The sequence below is a fragment of the Acanthopagrus latus genome, chromosome 21 (assembly GCF_904848185.1).
Source record: "Acanthopagrus latus isolate v.2019 chromosome 21, fAcaLat1.1, whole genome shotgun sequence".
NCBI classification, from domain to species: domain Eukaryota; kingdom Metazoa; phylum Chordata; class Actinopteri; order Spariformes; family Sparidae; genus Acanthopagrus; species Acanthopagrus latus.
In genome coordinates this window covers 10296752-10316390 of record NC_051059.1, presented here as the reverse complement: position 1 = coordinate 10316390, position 19639 = coordinate 10296752, and the positions used below count along the sequence as shown (strand labels likewise).

General features: G+C 40.7%; 1 protein-coding gene across 3 annotated transcripts in view; it reads right to left on the bottom strand.

The window, feature by feature from the left end:
* pik3r2 (phosphoinositide-3-kinase, regulatory subunit 2 (beta)) overlaps positions 1-19146 on the bottom strand; it is a 34133-nt gene extending 14987 nt beyond the window's left edge. For 2 of the 3 annotated variants that reach the window (XM_037083911.1, XM_037083913.1), the window contains exons 1-3: positions 18875-19146; positions 10707-11594; positions 532-624 (exon numbers count right to left, since the gene is read on the bottom strand). In XM_037083911.1, coding sequence (XP_036939806.1) covers positions 532-624; positions 10707-11025 — 412 coding nt within the window. In that variant the 5' untranslated portion in view covers positions 11026-11594; positions 18875-19146. Of the gene's footprint in view, positions 1-531; positions 625-10706; positions 11595-13323; positions 13457-18874 lie in introns of those variants that run through there. The other variant, XM_037083912.1, reaches the window with a different exon arrangement.
* Between the last annotated feature and the right edge of the window lie 493 nt (positions 19147-19639).

The window sequence follows — 19639 nt, the reverse complement described above, 5'->3', positions numbered from 1 at the left end:
ACAGTTATTTAATTTGTTTGTTGTTTAATTGCAATCAGTAATATTATCAGCACATAATCAGTGATGAAAATAATGATTAGTTGCAGCACTTTGTGTGTGTGTGTGTGTGTGTGTGTGTGTGTGTGTGTTAGAGAGTGAGAGACAGACAGCGAAATTCAAAAAGGAAGACGGAAAAAAAAAGAGGCAAAGCTGTGAATGGAGTCCCACTGAGCTCTATTTGTTAATAACATAGTGTGAATCAAACCCACTGTGAAGGACTCTCAGTGTGGTCGATATGAACAGTTCTGACTTAAACCACATCAACTTCAGTGTACAAAATCCTCATCAAGTCATGAAGAAACTGAAGCATTACTGTGTGTGCACTTCTACATCTATATGATTGCCCAACTGGATATCCATACGTCTACACTTTCTGAAAATGCTGGCATGAGAGCGAGAGGCAGATGGCAGGAGGGAGACAGTCGCACATAGACGGAAAGACGGGGAGGCGAGACAGCAGAAGAATGTGTTGGCCGGTTGACACGGATATACCTCTTTTCTCTATGGCTTGGATCAGGCTGACGAGGGCTGGGGGAGCCGTCTCCGGCGGTGTGAACTGCTCGCTCAGGTCCGGCACAGAAACAGCTGAAACAACAACACAAATCACTGTTACACTTCTGGCACAAAGCCTCTGAAAGGCCATGGGGGTGCTCCAGCACTGACAAGGGCGCAGTTAACTGGGAGCAGTTGGAGATATACAGCGTGTATAATGCTGTGAGTGTATATAAAATCCACAAGGAACGCGATAAAATATGATAAGGTAGATTTCAGTGTCCATTTGGCAAGAAGTACACCTGTTTTAGCAAAAGAGCAACAGCAATTAGAAAGTATTTTACACTTAATACATAGAAGCAACATGAAGCTTGTGATGCATATCAGTGGGGCAGCTTGTAGTCTGGGAGTCTAGCTGATGAGATATATGATAATAAAACCAGAACAATTTAGTAAACGCACAAAAGAATGAAAGGAGCTTTTATTCAGACCAGTGAAAATAAAAACGGCTCCAAAAAAATAAAACAGACTGCTGATGGCGGGCAAAAAAACTTTATCTACTTTACAACTCCCCATAGACTAAATCAAACATCTTTTCAGTTCGAGAGAAAGAGAAAGGAGAAAGCAGGAGGGAAAAAAGAGATCCCATTTCGCTCCCTCCCTTCCTCCCCTCCCCTCCCCTCCCTCTCTTTTTTTCCCTTTTCTTTTCTCCCCTCTCGCTTTCTCTCCTCCCCTCCACTCCGTCCTGCTCGGTGTTTCGCCTTAGCTCTTTGCGTGAGTGGAGCACAATAAAGGATTTAATCAAAACTCCTGAACAAGCAAAAGCCCTGTGGCAATGTGCCAGGTCCGGCCCGGCCCGAACAGGCAGGCAGGCAGCGCCTCCTATTCGGCCCCAGAGCAGGGCTGCGAGCTGGGGGTTGCGGGGTGGGGGGCGGTGGTGAGGGGTGGGGGTAACGGTGGGAGCAGGGAGGGCCTGGCCTGGCCGGGGGCTTGGCAGTAGGCTCCTGTTCCTGGCACGGCTCGGCTAAACCGCTGCTGATTATTAATTTGGGGAGTTCAGACAAGAAACGCCGCGTCAGCACATTCCGTTCCCCTCTCTCTCTGGTTCTTGTTCTCAGTTTCTTTGGATGTCTCTCGCCCTCTCTCCCTTTCTGTCCTCTGCTCTCTCGCATTCTTGCTCTTGCTGGACTTTCTCTCTCACTCCTTCTCTTTCTTTTTCTCTGTTTTAGCCTCTTTTAATGCAACCTTTCTCATTTTTTTCCCCTTTCTTCATCTCTCACTCTGACCGTCTCTCTGTCTTTCTTTCTCTCCGTCTCTCTCTCTGTCTCCATGCCTGCCAGTTAAACATGGAAACTTTGCCTGGCAGCGTCTCTGGATCCCTAGCAAGCACACAGACAGACCTCTGCCTCTTCTTTATCCCTGTTGGCCATTTTGGATGGCAGGCCCCTCCCCCCCCCGCTCTCATCACAGTCTCTCTCTTCAGTGGGTAAGACAGTTTTTACATACTTGTTAGCACAAAAACCCAAACCCAAATTAAACATCAAGATCATGTCCATGCCTTCTAAAACAACTCAAATCAAACTTCTGATCTTTCTCTCCTATTGACAGAATGTCATATTTTATCTGTGGATTACAAAACATTTATAGGACTCATACCATTATGAAATTATGTGATTTTTGGGCTTACCAAACAAGAATGAAAAAATATGATTTGTGATTGGGGCATCTTTGAAGTACTACAATACTTGTCCTACGACATTGTACGATACTTTGTTAGGAAACAAATATTTTTATTCCATCACAGATAGGACACACATCTTTTGGTAGTGAAAAACTATCCAAGAATCTAAAATAAGTTATCATAAATTATAAGATCTTCCTGTACAAAACAGGATAAATAAATGGTGGTAACCTTGTCTCCCTGTCATTTTTTCACTTTGGATTCCATATTATTTCCACACACTTTTTTATGGGGGATACAATATGCAAGCCAATGAGGAAACCAATATAGGACAGTATGTCAGCGAGCTGGAACACTTTATAAAGTTGGTCCTATGAGAATATTCACAATCATCTTTTCTTTCACGTTAATCACGTTAATTAAAATTCAACACAATCAACCAATTCTGCACATTTTATATTGTCCTCTACCTACTTCCACTACAAGCAACAAAGATCCCAGATGACCAAGCGTGGCCAGGTGTGATGTGACAAATTCTCTGCTGAAAGTTTAAACCAGCTCAATTTTAATTCAAAGTGCGTCATGTTGTCACTCAGCAACAAGCGTTGAGCATGTTTGTGGCATATCATATCGCCGGCAACCATTAAAAATTACCTGTGGACTGTTGCTTTGTCACATGTAGTTTGAACACACCCTGAGAGGTTGTGTGGCTCTATAGACATGTCATATATGCTAGTAACAGAAAAGACTCATAAATCATACTTCAAGGTTTCAAGTAAACATAAAGATAGGTAATTCTACACATTAGAACAAAGCCCAAACTGTAATTTTTCTTGAGAGAATCATCTCCACAAACCACTGAACAGATTTTTTGTTGTTTAGTTGCTTATTTTCATCTGTTCATATATGGTTAACACTGTGGACCAGCTCATTAAATTCCACACCTTCATTTTAGTCATGCCAGAATTAATATGCACTATCTAAGTAAGACTGCATAGTCCTAAAATACAGACGCAGCAAGATATAAATGCTATTACTTTGGAAAGCAGAATGTATTCATTATTCAGTAGAGCAAAAGCCGATCCCCATGGAGTTCATATACAGTTGTGTTTAGACAGGCTGCAGGCAATAAAACAGGGAAAATCAAATGAAACAGTGAAATAAGTACAAATATGTGCAATAAAACACAAAATTAATGTACTCAAATAGTTTGGGAGGGGACTGAGAAGGAAAAACTGATTGCCATATTTTTCCCAAGAGGAAGAAACTTTCTCACTTCTACATACAAACAAACATAAACACTTTATTACCTTGTGCATTTCTCTTCACCCGGAAAGGAAAAGAAAAAAAAAGTTTGACTTTCATGCAAAGAAGGAGTCTTTTTTTCTTATTTTTTTCCCTGCAAAAGCAGCTGTAGCCCGGGAGTCATGTCAGGGTTTTGGAAAGGTATGGAAAAATAGAGAAAGGCATGTAAAGTAACAGCAACTTGTTAGTCAATTAGAACCACTTCCTTGGCAGACTGCACACTGGAGACAGACATATGACTTGACATGCCCTGAGATGTAGCCAAAGGGAGAGATAAAGAGAGAGATGCATGACAGAGAGAGGGTTCCTTCCCTGGTGCATTTGAGGCCGTATAAGTCTATGTTATGCATGCATTAATTGTGAGAGAGTTTAAAAACAAGATCTTGTGACTCTGTTTTGAAGCTTTTCTTCAGAAGAGCTTTGATAAAGTCAATACAGCAATTAAATCATGATAAAACTGAGTGATGTGTGCCAGCTACACGTGAAGCTAGAACTGTGTGGGACAAGTGTTGCAGATCCTGTCTTTGAGTGTTTGGGCTGACTCGCTCGCAGACAGGCAAAAGTAGCCCGGATGAGGCAAAGCTATGTGAGGCAGAATATTTGGTCTCTATCTTCTGCATCAGTATGATTATGTAATACATAGCTGGCTCTGCTGCATTCTCCCTCTCTGAGCTTTGTGTGAGAAACTGAAGTGCAAAGTAACAGCACAAATTCATTCACAGTATCTCACTGCTCATATTTAAAACCTCTGGAATTTCCTCACCAACACTCCGACACCTTGGAATTGTGCTGAATAAAGTTTTATTGAAAGCTACTGAGATTATGAGTATTAAATTCAGCAACTACTACTGGTACTATCAATAATCATTTGTTATATGGTAGAAACTATGGATTTCAATCTTCTCTGATTTGGCATAACATTCAACATTCTAATTCAAATTCTATGCCACTGGTGCTAAAAAATCAAGAAGACAGCAGAGCTCTAATTTTTACATTTATATATTTTTATGGATACGACATTTTTATGTCAAGATTATGTTGAGGGTTTGGTAAACAATAACGAGTTTTCACATATTTCAGAGGATTTAAGGGTTTTGTGTGGGGCATGGTCAAGGATTCCATTTATGCTTCACAAAAATTAAAGGTTTGACAAAACAATCTTTGCCCAGGTAGGGAAGGTTCATGATTTTTTATATATTCGAATAGTCGCTGAATAGAATAGCGTTAATTATTACCAGGCTCTGGTATAATGTGTGTAGCACGTCTTTTTCACACAAGGTCAGTAAAAGCCTGTGTCACCAACATGCTACAGTAAATAAAAACAGATCTTTGATTATTTACATGTGACTATTGTATCACACCAGGTTCTTCAAGTACTTTCAAATGTATCTCAGGATCTTTCCTCACAAGCAACTAAATCCTTTGCGAAGACCAAAACTGTCAAACTTCTATATGCACCAGTCATTAAATGAATGAATGCAGCCTTTCAACACTTTTCTATTCCCATCTAAGTGAAGACCCAGATTAATAAAATTAAAAGCTCTGCCTAGTTCAGTTTACAAAAATGACTGACTGCTAAAGTGTTAACAAACACCAAAGACATATTACATCAAACATCTTACAGATTAATACAAATATGTCAGTTTTCAGTGAAATCTTTTTCTACATTTTTGTAAAATCTGTTTTACCTGCTTTACCCCAAATGCACAAATGTTAAATTAAATTGAACCACCTCAATCAACAAATGAGAATAAAAGACACTCAAACCATGCCAGTTGCTCTAAGTGTGTGTTTCTCATGCACAGTGGTGACAAGGTCAGTTGGTGTCTGGCTCACACAAGATGTGTAACAGTGTGTATATGGTCAGGTTTCACTGCTATATGTCCTCAGTGCCTAACAACCATGTGGACAGGCAATGCAACATGGCCGTGCACACCATCCATTCCTCTGTCACAACATGCTTCAAAGCTGCACATGTACAAGTGAGCTCCTGCAACCATGTCGAAGACATGTGATCTTGACACGATGCTGAACTGATGTTACAGGCCTACAGGTGCTACTAAGAGGAAATATTAATGCAGAAATGTACAACATACCTGAAATAACAGGCTGGCTGAGACATGTTTCATGCAACAAATGTGGAGATTTTGATGTTAAAGGTTAAATAGAATTACAGGACAATGCCATGTAGTTGATAAATGCTAACTTAAAAACTTTCAAATAAATGTTACCACTTTATCCAAGAAAAAGGTCCCTAGTAACATTGAGCTCATGTTGTCATGGGGAAAAGTTTGTCTTTTAATGAAGTGCTGTTTACAAAATTATATTTCTGTGCTCACTCAGCTGACAATAGGGTGTCGGCTATTTCAACTGTCCAGTGTACAAATCTGTTGGTGTTGGTGCCATTCTAAAACAGGGAATCCAACATTCCTATCCACTCCAAAGATTTGTTTCTTCATTAATTAATGTCTGTTGCCACTTTTTGTGGATAAAAGAGCTAGACTTCATGTATGCATATGAGGAGAAACAGTACAAATATGTGTGTAGCTATCCAAGTCTGAACAATTTGTATGTCTCGGCACCCTTGATACTTTTTTCCCTACACTTTGAGTTTAGCTATTTGTAACAGATAACCTTACCCTTTTCTTTTTTTTACGAGAGCACAATATTGAAAATGATTCTTGGTGTTGTTTATAATTCTTAAATTCCCAGTGAATTTTACTTTTTCATTGCACTGCTGTAATTTGGAGTTAATTGATAAACAAGGACTGCGTGACATGAGTCTACAAATTGTCCAAGATTTTGGATATTTTTATATTGGGTTATCTCACATATCTATGTCGGGTTTTACAAACTTGTTTGTGTCTAGAGTAGCCTTGGCCTTGATACATCCATTGAATGAAAAGGTTTGAGCTCTCTGACACCATTCAAAAAGTTAGAGATTTGGCCATCAGTAGAAGAGAACAGATCACACTTTATGGTATAATCTGGTTGATAATATGTTCAGTGTTTGTATCATTACTGATGGAAAATACTTATAATCAACTCTGGACGCCTCATGAGTACATTCTGTAGAAACAAACAATAATCTTGATTTTATTTCACTGCTGCCTAAAGTAGGAACCAGTACAAAATGTACTTTGCTAAAGCCTTTTATCTTTAAGTGAGAGAACTTCACACCTAAATGAGTTTTTATTTTCTAGTCTGAACATGCTTCAGAAAATAACATTTTCTATGGCTCTGCAAACTGTGGTATGCTAACTTTACTAAACTGCAGGAGAATAATACAACAGTCAGAAGAGAAACCAAATACAGCTGGTTCCTATATTTGCAGTCGGACAGGGCGGCCTTGGCTGAAAATGTAGCCTCAGTCTCCCTCCCTTTCCAGCCTCTCCATATCTTTCCCATTCACTTTCTCTACTGTCTCAGCCCCTCAGCCACCCCCTCTGAGCGTTCTTTGAAAGTGTTTTCCTGGTAAGGCGCAGGGAGCGGAGAGTGAGTGGAGGCCTCTCCTTTCTGAGAACTGGTCCCGCTAACATGGTTTATAGCTGCCCAGAGACAGTATCAGACGTGTATGTGAATCAGGGAGAGAGGCTGCAAAAGGGAGGGAGGGGGAGGGGGTACGAAGGGAGGAGTTTGCAAAAATGCCAAGCCATGGTTCACTTCAGCAGGCAGTTAAAGTGAGGCCAGGGAGAGGAGAGAAAGAAAGGAGGGAAAGAGGAAAAAAAACTCTCTGGGTTTGTAGAATTATTTCTGCAGCATGTTGAGAAATGTTTTGCCTTCGTATCGGGGGAATAAACCTGATTTTTACTTCTAATTTGTCTCAAAAAGTGTACCGCACACAGTGTTTCACTAGGCTACCGGCCGAAATCCATTCTAGCAGACTCTTTTTCAAGGCGGAAACAATATTGTTGTATTGTAAGCATGTCTCATTTCAATGCTGAAACAACACCAAAAGAAAATATAAAAAACTTCTTCAGTCCAGAATAAAATGCATTTCATTTTAAGTGCACACAACATTAAAATGCATTCTGCATCAGTAAAACGGGATGAATTATTGCAGTCCATCTTGTACAAATATTCACACAATTATGTTGTCATTGGCCAACACAGAATCCTCTTCTCATGTAATTTTAGAGAGAAAGAAAAGCTGAGCCATTTGCATCTTTTGGCTCTTTTTTTGCAATTTGTCTACTGAAAAACACTGGTACTTCAGGCAGCAGGGCTGTTAGCTGGTTGTACTGCCTTCTGCAGTAACCTGATTTCCTAAATGCTAATGAGAGACCTGGTTTCCTTAATCTGGGTGAGGGATTAAGAAAAGCCCCGCAGATTTCTGCTACACAAACCTGATGCTTTTGGCAATGTGTACACCTAACTGGGTTTATATTAGGAGTTTTGCTGTGCGCATTTGCATGACAAAGACTTGAGACTGAAGAAGTATCACTGCACCCACAGTGTGAAGTCGAAAAAAGAATATACTGATTTTAGCTGTATTCAAGATGATTAGATCTAAATGTGATTAAAACTGAAATAAGTAATTTTGCAGATGCTAAAGCAACTTTCTCAGTGCACTCGACAGTTAAAATGCCCTGACAAGGAACAAACATTGAAGACAGCTGATAGACTTGGAATAATCCAGGTTTCAAAGCTGAGACTTTGCTTATAGTGATTGAGGGCTGTGCAGACCTAACTGATAATTGACAAGCTGCATATTAATGTGTTTTATAGGGACTGTGTTACTGCAGTACATATAATTAATAAGAAATGAAATTCATTTTCTTCCATTTTCCCCATTTTTCTTCTAAGTTTTCTTGTGTGCACAACAGCTGACTGCTGTAAATGTTTCACTTGGGCTTTAAACTGCGGGCATGAAAAAAAGCTCTGTTTTAAAGATGTAGTGTTAGATCAGTAAAATAAAATCTGTCAGTTGTTTCAGCTTCATGTAAAAGGACAGGCTCTAGAGCTAAACCCGTAACTTGGTCGACCTTCCCAGCCACCAGGCCTGCTTTGCTGCCCCTCGATGCCAAATGTTACAATCCCTGCGAATAGTAAATGGGCTACACTAACAATAGCTCTATTCACACGATGTCCGTGGCCTCTGTGCCTTCAGGGAATGAAGATGATATTTGTAAAATTTGGGCTTAACCATTTCTAATCTACAATGCACTTTTGGTGCTAAGCCAAGGTATCCTTCCCTCAGCCTGTGCCATGCCCCCTTCTCACCCCCTCTCTCAAGGTTTCACTCTGTTCTCCTGCCCCTGTCGCTCCACATCACAGACACAAACGCCTGCTGCCCAACTGGTTTGTCTCACTGTCTGTCAAACTGCGAGGATACTGTTGTCCTCCTCACCTGCATCTGCTGGAGAAAGTTCATTCACTAACACATCCCCTTACTCTCAGCTTTTTATCATTTTATTGGCATTTATGAATCACATTTGAAATTAATACTACACATGAGTGCTACAGCTATGATATTTTCTGTTTTTAAGGACTTAAAAGAAAAGAAATAATTTGCAGAGACTAAACTAATGAATTTGAATGAGGCCCAGTGTACTTAGTCGTACACGTTGAATAGCCAATTGGCTCAGCCAGAGGTAATTCAGAGTTCACAGCCTACGTGCTCAGAGTGGTACTTATCCCATCTGTCATAAAAAAAGCACAGGGGAAAAACAGAGAGTACAGCTTTTGACAGAGGAGGAATGCATGGTTTCATATGCAGAATGAAATAAAAACTTTTATTTATTTATTTTGGCCCCATGCACCTTTCTCTCTGGCATCCCATACAAGGAAGTAATAAATTAACCAGCTGAAGCCAAACGCAAGAGAATGCAAATGAGGGGAAAACGATGGAAATCTTGGATGAACTCAACAAACCAAAGTTTTACTCGAAGTTGAGCTTGTGAAGGTCGACCAATTCATGCCAAGTGAATGTTTTAGTTAGTGCTGTTACAGCTGAAAGCAGGCTCTACTATTATGAATAATAAAGTGTGCATACTTTCCCAAAGTCACAGGAGAAAAGAGAGGTGTGAGAGAACAGCACTTATTTCCAGGTAAAACATTTAATACTGTATTCCTGTAAAATAACTCTCAATTTGCACAAAATAAAAATAGAGCTAATAAAACATTCATCTTTTTCAAAGCAGCAGTCATTTTTTACGCCAAACATGCTCTCAAATATCTAGTAACAGGTGAGACCAGTACTATTAGCCTCTGCCTGTGCAATCCCTTACTCTTGGTTGAGTGGGGTCAATAACAAGTCACAGTGAAGAGGCAAGCAATTTTGTGCAGATAAGCCCAGGACTCCATAGAATACACATGTTCACGCTGAATGTAAAGGGGACCACACAGTCAGACACAATCAATGCCAGACCTGTACAGGAGAGTCCAGTAAGTAGATGGATTAGCCCTTTATTATTCAGCAGAGAGTTTGGTTAGCTGTGCTTCCAAAGAGGTAAAGCTTATGACGTGTTTTAAGAACAGATTAAAGGGTCAGCTTGAGGTCACTGCCAAATGTGAAAGCCCGATCAAAACTCCTAAGGTGGTTGACCAGCAACTACATCAACTAACAGTGAACATCTGTTTTTAAATAGTGTGTTTTTTGCATTCAAGCATGTATTGATAGTCTTGTCCTCTACACTAACTGTGGCCTGATTGCAAAAATCACACTTCCCCACAGGTATAAAGACAGACCAAGGGGGATCTAAACCCTTAAAAGCACAAAAAGTGACATAAATTAGCTTGTTTCCCTGTGGACGCTTTCGGCATACCTAGACCTCACAAACAAGATCAAATTTTGCACGCAAGTAGTCCGTTTTGTCAATTATAAATTTTAACTGAGCAGAAAAGGCACCAAAGAATTTTTTTAATCTAAATTTGCAAACAGAAAACTAATTCTTAAGTTTGTTTCTGATGTAGAGGGGTTAAAATTATATATCATGAAGTGCCTGCTTTAAATGAAATTCAGACAGCACGCTGCAATAACAAAATGCTCCACTGGCAATTTTATATATGCCGGCCTCGCAAACAAACCGAACTCCAACTTTATGTATGACACTGCGTCACAATATCTTAAGGTCACCTCAAAATTTGCAACAGTATTGTGCTTCAAGCGGATCATTACTTTCAACAAAATATTACTGTTCAGCTACACCACGTGACATACTGTAATATATATAGAATAGTCTCTTACCTTGAGACAACTCTGGTCGAGGAGCAGCAGGAAGGGGTCGCTGGGACCTTGGCTGACTTGACGGGAGTGCCATCTTGACAGCGCCCACGTACTCGACGTACGTCCCTGGGAAGTCACCTCTCTGTTTGGTGCGCTCGTTGTAGCCGAGGAGCCAGCCGAGGCGCTCGGGATGCTCTGCACAACCCTCCTGGTAGTTCTCCATGGACAGCAGAGAGGCCTTGCTGACTGTCAGAAGGTCTCCAGGCTGCAGGTCTAAGTCTTCTTCCTGGTCCTTGGTAAATGTGTAGAGGGCGAGGTACTGAAAACCTTCCGTCGCCATTTTGTAAGTGAAGCAAAAATCAAAATGGCCACCGAACAGAGACTCAGATGTTGCAGCTCGAGTCCCACTGCAACAACAGGATTCGGCTGTTCAGAAATCCTCCTCAGAAACCAAAAGTCTGTTGAGTCACTAAAGTCTGGTGTTGGTACGGTGGCTCAGGGGTCAGGGGAACAAGGGGAGGAAGGCAGTCACCCGAAGCTTAGAAGCATTTTGAAAAGTCGATAAGGTCACGTTCTGCTGCTGTTATGTCTGCGGTGGCAGCTGCTTCAGACCTGACCAGTGTTGGTGGATTGGTGCACTTTCCTCAGCTTAATACCCCGGTTGAGCCAGATGATGGAGCAGAGGGACAGCGTTGGCAACATGCTCTTTCAAGCAGCGAGAAACCTGCTGGCTGGGTGCTACTGTAGCAGTCTGGTAAAAGATTTTGCCAGTCGAGGGCCCAGCGTCGTTGGCTCCCCACGGTCAAATGAAGTGGTGTGATTGGAGGATGAGAGGCAGAGTGGGAAGGTCCTTAATCCTCTTCGGTTCTCTCAGGCTCCCACATGTTCTGGACAGGGATTATGACCGACCTACATGACATAGAAACCCAAAAAAAAGAAGAAAGGGAAAAAAACGGGAAAAAGATTTTAAATAACTCTAAAAAATAACATAAATGAAACAACGCAATCATGAAAAATAAGAATTAACCGTTAATAAATGCTGTTTCGATTCGATAAATAGCACAAAGTAAAGCGGCAAACATCTATGTGAAACGAAGCTTAAAGCGGTGCATGAAAATGGCGAACTGCGGCAGCTCCATGCATTTGTGCTGTCTTCGGTTAGGACAGAGAGATCGGATGATGCTACTGCGTCATGACCAACAGCAGACTGGGTCCCTGGACAGGAGCCTCCATTCCCTCCACTCTACATTCACACACTCACAGCCCAAACTGACGCAGCACAGTCTCCACAGGAACAAGAAGTTTCACTGTGAAATAAACATCCCTTCAAGTTGCACAACAGCATGTGAGATTAGCAAGAAGACGCAAAAGAAATGTACGCAAAATGGCGAAGAAGACGTTTTCATGCAAAAGAAACTAAGACCTGCACCACGGCTGTAGGGCAACCAGAATTTTCTCAAACATGCGGAATCATTTGCAACAGTTCTCTCTCCATAGCAGAGAAAAAAGGCAGCTCTGTGTTGCCTCAGAAATATTTTCGGCTTCATTTTGTCAAAATTGCTAAATCATACTGTACCAAGTCCATTCGAGATGAGAATACTGAATGGAGAGTCATCTGAGAAACCATAGCCCGGCATGATATCGGACAAAAACACTTAAAAAGAGATGTTTCATCCAAAATACCACACTCTTTCTCGCTAACCGTATCATAGTGTGTATACAAAGCAAAAAGGTCATTCATGGACCCATAAGAAATATTATCTGATAAAGATGATTGCAAGGCCCAATAAATGCCAAGCACAAGTGCGCAATTCTTGCCGTAAAACAGCAATATAACAATTTTGGAGACTGGATTTTATCAGTATCAATGGTTATAGTGAACCAATTCAATTGAATTAATCAGACAGTTACTTAGGAAAATCTGAATTTCCCAGGAATTATGATATTAATTGCAAAATATGGAAAAATCCTTAATGTTTTTTGGCCATTTGAGATTTGAATTGGGCAATAAAAAAAATTCAAATGGTACAAAGTTTAAATTCAAAATGGCAACTATAGTGAAAGATGAGACAGGCAGCGAAGAAGAGAGAGAGATTAGGGTTTCCAGATTAAGTACTACATCTGTGGTCTGTGGACCAAGGACAATGGTCCTGTTAACCTCTCCGGACGGGATGAAAGGATGTCAGTGAGGAGATGAAGCAGGTACAGAGGGAGGGTGAAAGGGACTGGACGGTGGATGGAAGTTCTGGTCTTGTATGCAAAGAGGAAGGAGCTATTTGGAGCGATTTCCCAAAACGTCCAAATCCAAAAAAACCATAGGCCTGGTCTGCGAGGCCCGCTGTTGTGCAATCATTTCATAAAACATTCGTGAATGGAAAATATTTTGAGTGATGCACTGCAGATGCTTCGATAAAACTAGCTGAGAGCATTAAAAGAATAAACCGAAACCTTCGTTTTGCATCTTTGAATGCCAAAGTGCATGCTTTGAACCTTAGTCTAGATTATCCTCTCTCCCTCCACGACATTCGGAAAGCGAACGCACATTCCCTGTAAACCTTCGTGAGTAAGAATATCATCGTTTTAAATAAAGGTTTAAGAGTTATGGTGATAACAGGATGCAGCACAGTGCAACACTCACCCCACTTTTGCTTCAGAGAGAAGCCGGACAAGCTCAGCCAGACTCTCGGTCCAACATCCTCGAGTCGAGAAGCAAGAGGTGCCAGGCTAGACACGTGGCACTGGCATACCCAACCACAGCCCGCAATCCTCACACCACCATAACCCCCCCACCCCCCAACCCTAAACTCCCTCTCCCTCCCTCCTCTCTCCACCTGCTCTTCACCCCCCCACCCCAAACACACACAGAGTCTTGCCTCCAACTGACACCCCCCCCATCCTCAGTGGGCGAAAAAGTCCAGTCGTTTCTCCAGTTGCTGTTTTTTATGTGTTTATAGCCAGAGCGCTGCAGCATAAAAGAGGCAAAAACAAGATGAGGACCAAGTGAAAGGAAAAGCAGTGCGCAGGGAGCGTCCTCAGTCAGTAATCCTTCTTTATTATTTAGTTCCAGAGCAGAAAAAGTCGTACGAGGAGAGAGAAGAGTCATCTCTGTTACAGTCCTGGTCTGATAGTGTAGTAGCTCACAGTTCAGGGTAGCAGCAGCAGGCAAGATCAGCGTCACAGGATCCATCCTTTTTCAGAGACTTTTTATTCAGTCAGAGCAGAGAGCGGCAGAGAGCGGGAAAAAAACAGAGTGAGACTCAGAGACGGAGCACTTTGCTATCAGCAGAGTCCAAACGGCTGAGGGAGACCACAGGAAAATAATTAATGAATAGGCAGCAAGTAACTCACTGTTGCTAGAGAGAGGGAAAGCTAATCCTGCGCTCTGATTGGCTGCTGCTCTGGCCATGTGCTCACCAGTCAGCAGAGAAGCCGGACAAATCAAGGAAATGTTCTAATATTAGAAAATGTATCTAGGCAGTGATCAAACATCTGACCCAAACAACTCCATCTTTTCACATCACATGCAACCTTTTCCATCTTTGCAGCCTTAATGATTGCTCATCATCTTTGATGAAGTGATGATTTAAAGCAAATGAAGCTGCAACAGGATAATGATGAAAAACAAACAACATGGAAACACTGAGGGCTGCGTGTGATTGGAGAGAATTCCATGAGTCATGTTGAAGTCGTGCAATGAGATGAGAGGAGATGATATTTGTTTTTTTTTCAGTTGAGATGAACAGAAATGTGAAAGAAAAACAGGAAAATCAAGGACAGTGAAAATCTCAGACAAAAATCTCTCCAAAAGTGCTGGTTTATCAGTAAAGTAATGGAGTATTTGGTAAAGTACTGTGTATTACAACATAGTACGATTTAAAAACAGGTAAGTCAGTTTCTTCTAATTTGCCACTTATTGTTTTTTTTTTTTTTTTATCTCACAGACATTTTCTATGACTGAAGGGTAAATTAAGACCTAGACTGAACTCAAAATGGCATCTAGATCTTCTTCTGCTGTCTGCAGACATCAAATGACTCTTGATGTGTTTAGTCAGCCAGTGGAGCTCTGACCTGTTCATTATACACCAGTATGCATAATGTAAAATGGCAAATAAGCTATTCAGAGCATCACTAACACAGTGAGTGAAATAAGAGCTACTGACATGGCTTATAGACCAGCAAAACATGTATGTCTAATAATTTCTTTCTATAAATTTTGACTAAAAGATGTATTTAATGTTGGTCTTTTAACATTCATGTGAAAATGAAATGGCAGCTAGTTATTCATTTATACATACAAAGATCAGCACTGATAAATACAGATTTATTGATTGGTAGAAATATAAACTGCAAGTATTTTCATAACTAAACTAAACGTTTCATAATTCCAGCCAAATTCAATGTGATTCTTGCTTTTGTCTGTTTATATCTTTGCAAATAAACATCTTTGGGTTTTGGACTGTTTGTCGGACCAAACATTGGAGGACGTCACCATGGCCTCTGGGAATCATAATTTGGAAATGTTTTCTCTGTTTCTGATGTTGTATGAGACTTACATTGAATTTAAAGCTTAACTAGTAGATTAATCAATTTTCAAAAGGGTAAATCAAAAGACCCTACACGGTACTGGTTTTATACAGTATAGAGTATTATTGGTACTACATGTTAGGAGTGGGTGATATGGATAAAATCTTCTGGTACATAACACATCATTTTATAATGCAATACTGATAAAACTCATCATGTCGTAGCAAATCATAATCCAGATTGATAATGATTTAATATCGTCAGATAACACACCTCAGGTCCACCAATACTAGAGACACTTACTGATAAAAATTTACAAAAATTCAACTCAGAATTTATCACATAAACACATGACATAAACAAACAATCCTGATGAAGAGCTCTAAGATTACTTTTAATGGAGCCCGACCACTGCACAATTGTTGGAGCTGATGCAGACACCAATTTCAGGGAGAAAAAAATTCCGACATAAATATACAGCCAATACGCTCACATTTATTGCAATGATTCCATTAATGTTGCTATTAAACACTTGTGACAAAGACATGTAATGAAAGCAGAATATTTCTTAGTCAAATTATAAATGTCATTGTCCAAAATCACATCAGTGAACAGAAACAGTAAACTTCAATGGAAATATACAACATCAACTTAAGCATCTTGATAGGCAATTACCATTTTTCTCCAAATAAGTTTGCCAGTTCTGTACTGCAATTTATTGTGGCTTGGGGGATGCATACATTGATAAAGCATCAATAACAAGTTAATATCAGCCTGGCCAATTTGTCAGTCCAGTTCTATAAATTGTATATCAAATTATCAACATAATAGAAACCTTATGTTATATATGAGCTGTAGTTCATGTCTCCTCTCAATCTATCACCTAGCTATCAGCTACCAATGCGGATGAACGTGTTTCTCTGCAGCCCTGAGGGTATTGTACATCATTATTCACTTTTCAACCTATCACATCATCAATCCTGAATCCTGTCAACGCATATAATATAATTACGCATATAATTACGTGAACTCACTTTCTTTGAAAGTCACGAGAAACATGGGTTGGTGAATCCAAGCCAAATGTCAGCAGCAGTTCACCCAAAGGTTATTTGATTATTTCCAAAAAAGCTGACTGGTTCATGGGTTTAAGATTCTAGTCTCAGCTAGTACGTTTTCTATAAAAAATAAACAATGACTTTTGACATTAACCCGAGAGTAAAAAAAACAAAAAAAGGAAGAAAGAAAAACAAAAAGAAAAGAAAAAGGCTTCAGTTCTCCATTGTCCTTACTTGACTTTCACAGAGACAGACAGGTGCATTGTACGAAAGTCAGACGTTAACTTGGACACACAGTTAAAGTTAGAGTTTGTGTTATGTGTTGGCCCTTTACGGCCCTGCTGGTGAGGAGCTGACTACAGAGCCACCACGCATGCAGCCTGGCTTCGAGCCATCTGTCCACATGGAAGTGAAAAATCTACTGCGCCACAGGCAGGGAGGACGAGCCAACAACACAGTAGCTTGTGAGGACTTATTTTTCAGCCTAAAATGGGGCTTAGGCATTTTATGATTTAGGTTGTGTTCACCTGAGTTCTATCTGCTGTTAATGAAGCTGAAAAGCTCACTTGGCTAAATAGAAACATCTGCTCCAAAAATTATGTAGCACTGAGACGGTACTGTTCTGAAAAGTCAAGTATACCACAAGGCTCCACAGCTAAAGAGGACTCAGTGTATTTATCAGAAGATATAAGATGCCTTAGCTGACTTAAAATGCTATCACGCTGTTAAACGTTTGGACTGCAACATAGAAAATCTGATAAGCCTGCAAAGTTTGCAACAGTTGAAAGTACCACAGGCCTCTTTTGCTGCGTAGTTAGCATGTAATGCTAGTAAGTGCGGTTAGTAAGTGTCATACTGACCAGATGACTTATAAATGCATGAAACTGTGCTCAAAATCCCCCACTAACTATTTGGACTCAACATAAAGGTAACATACACTGGCCTCCAATGTGATACAGAGAGATTAACATTTGATAATGAGCCTTGTTTCTTGGCAAGTCGCATTAAAATATCATCGAGTTTCCGAGCTGTTGTTCCGCACTGCGCAAGAATTTTGCCAGCCGGGAATTATTTCTTCCAACTACTATGAGACCAAATTAATGCACAATAAGTCGGGGACTTATCACTGCTTCTTGTCACTTCCTTGATAAAATGTTTTGTGAGATTATATCAACACATTTGTTCAACCACACAAACTGTTTTTAATTTCTTTAAGGGTTGGTCTAACTAACAATAATAATAATCATTACAATAATTGTGTAATACCATGATACAGTAAAACCATGATATTTTCTGAGATGTTATCACACCGTGAAAATCTCAACCCTGCATATTATCTCCCTGAAAGGTAAAGAAAGTTGTTCTATTGTTAACTATCAGATGTTTTAGTGATTTTAGGTGAGACTCCAAGTCAGAACCTGCAGCATTTTCCAGTGCAGCTACATCTAAAAACTGTCCTTTAAGCCGTATTATGGTGCTATTTTGATCAAATAACACCATTTCAGTTTAACTGGGTCTCCCAGCTGAAGGACATATAACAAAAATAACCACAGCTGTACTGCGTCTGCTGAAAGTTGAAGTTAGCGTTCATCCTGCCCCTCTGAGAAGTGACACTTGGCATTTTGAGAGGCTCAACTTCTTTTGGAAATTTGAACAGAAACGAGCCCCGAGAGTCATTTGGAGCATTTTAAGACATTTAGAAGAAGAATGAAGGCTTTGCCACAAGTCGTACTTCACACTGATAAATCAGTGCAATGGATTTGACATTTGGTTGGATAATGCTGGATTCAGTAATTACAAGAGAGCCAGAGAGGGGGGTCTCCACACAGTTGAGTGGCTTGTCTTTTATTACACAAGTGGTACAATTTCCATTAACTCCTACTAGATGCATGCCAGACCCTCAAACCAGGGATGTAACACACACATCATGTCAGGCCTGCGGCTATGTAGGGCCTCCACAATGCATGGCCTCATGCACTCAATGTAAAGGCACTATTATAGTGTTACATACAGTATACTATGTTTCGCACTGCGGAGTTTGGTTTAATTGTTCTGTTTTAGTCTTGTGGGACAACTTTTTCGAAGTGAGACAACATTTAAGACGTTTGAATTTCGGCATTTACCATGAACAAACCACAACAGTGAAGTTTGAGGTTTTAACGCCGCATTATTTGACAACTTGAAGAGCTTACTGGCTAGTTTAAAAGTGTTGCTGAAGCCGCCCGCATTATCACGGGCTTATCACGAATAAGCGCACAAACTCAAACACAAGAATGTGAGTACAAAGCAACTTCATGAAATAAACATCAAGCTAACGTTTCTCCAACTTAACGGGCTCAACGTTCTCATATACGTCAACCACTGTCGACGAGCGCGAGCGACATCATGCAACACACGGTCGGCTAACTGTTGCATTTAAAAGTTAGCTTACAAAACACAACAAACGCGTCAAAAATCAGATGGTGAACTTTAAATCCATGGCTCAAGTCAGCGGCACGGAGTTGCGTGCGCCGAGCACACTTGCAGCGCTTCCACCATTTTCCAGTACAGTGGCTGCTGCCGCTGCTGCCGTGCTGTACTGGAAATGTGCAATAACTTGGAAAAACTCACCCGCGGATATTTCTTGACTCTTCTCACTTTTGGCTGCGGCGCTTTAACATTTCACTGTGGCAGGCAGAGTCCGCGTAGCGCCGTATCCGCGGACGACGTCTTCTCGAGGTGCATTTAACTTCTAGCAAACCATGTGTTCACTTATACTGCTTCGCCTTCTTTCTCTCGCTCTTTCTTTCTTCTCCCGTTCATGACTCCCTGCTCCCCTACACAGCCATTTTCCAGCTCAGCACGGCGCAGGGAAGGAGAGTGCGTGGGAACTAATATGAAGAGCGCGGAAAGGGACGAAGCCGAGCGGAAAAGCCCGAACGATTAGTGAGGGGTCACCGAGTGGCCTCGGCCCATAATGGAAATTTGAGCCGGACAGTCTTAAGCTGTAAGGCTGCTTTTATTCCCCCCCCCCCCCCCAACCTTATACCTTAAACTCCTGCCCAAATGAAAGGGTCCGATCCCACGGTGGGTTACCGAGGGACATCACTGAGTTCCAGCTCATTTATTTAAAATACACCTCTGTCTCTGTGACTGGATTAGTATGAAGGACTGAGGCTGCCAAAATTAAAAATAAACAAACAAACAAATAAATAAATAAATAAATAAGAAAAGCCATTGTTCTATAAACTGTAATAATAATACATACATTGATATGACATTAAATGTACCAAAGTTACTTAAAAAAAATCTAGACATTAGCTAATTTATAAAAGGTGACAAAATTTGACATTTTTCTCTTTTGAATTTGCTCTTGTATTCAATACGCCTCAGTTA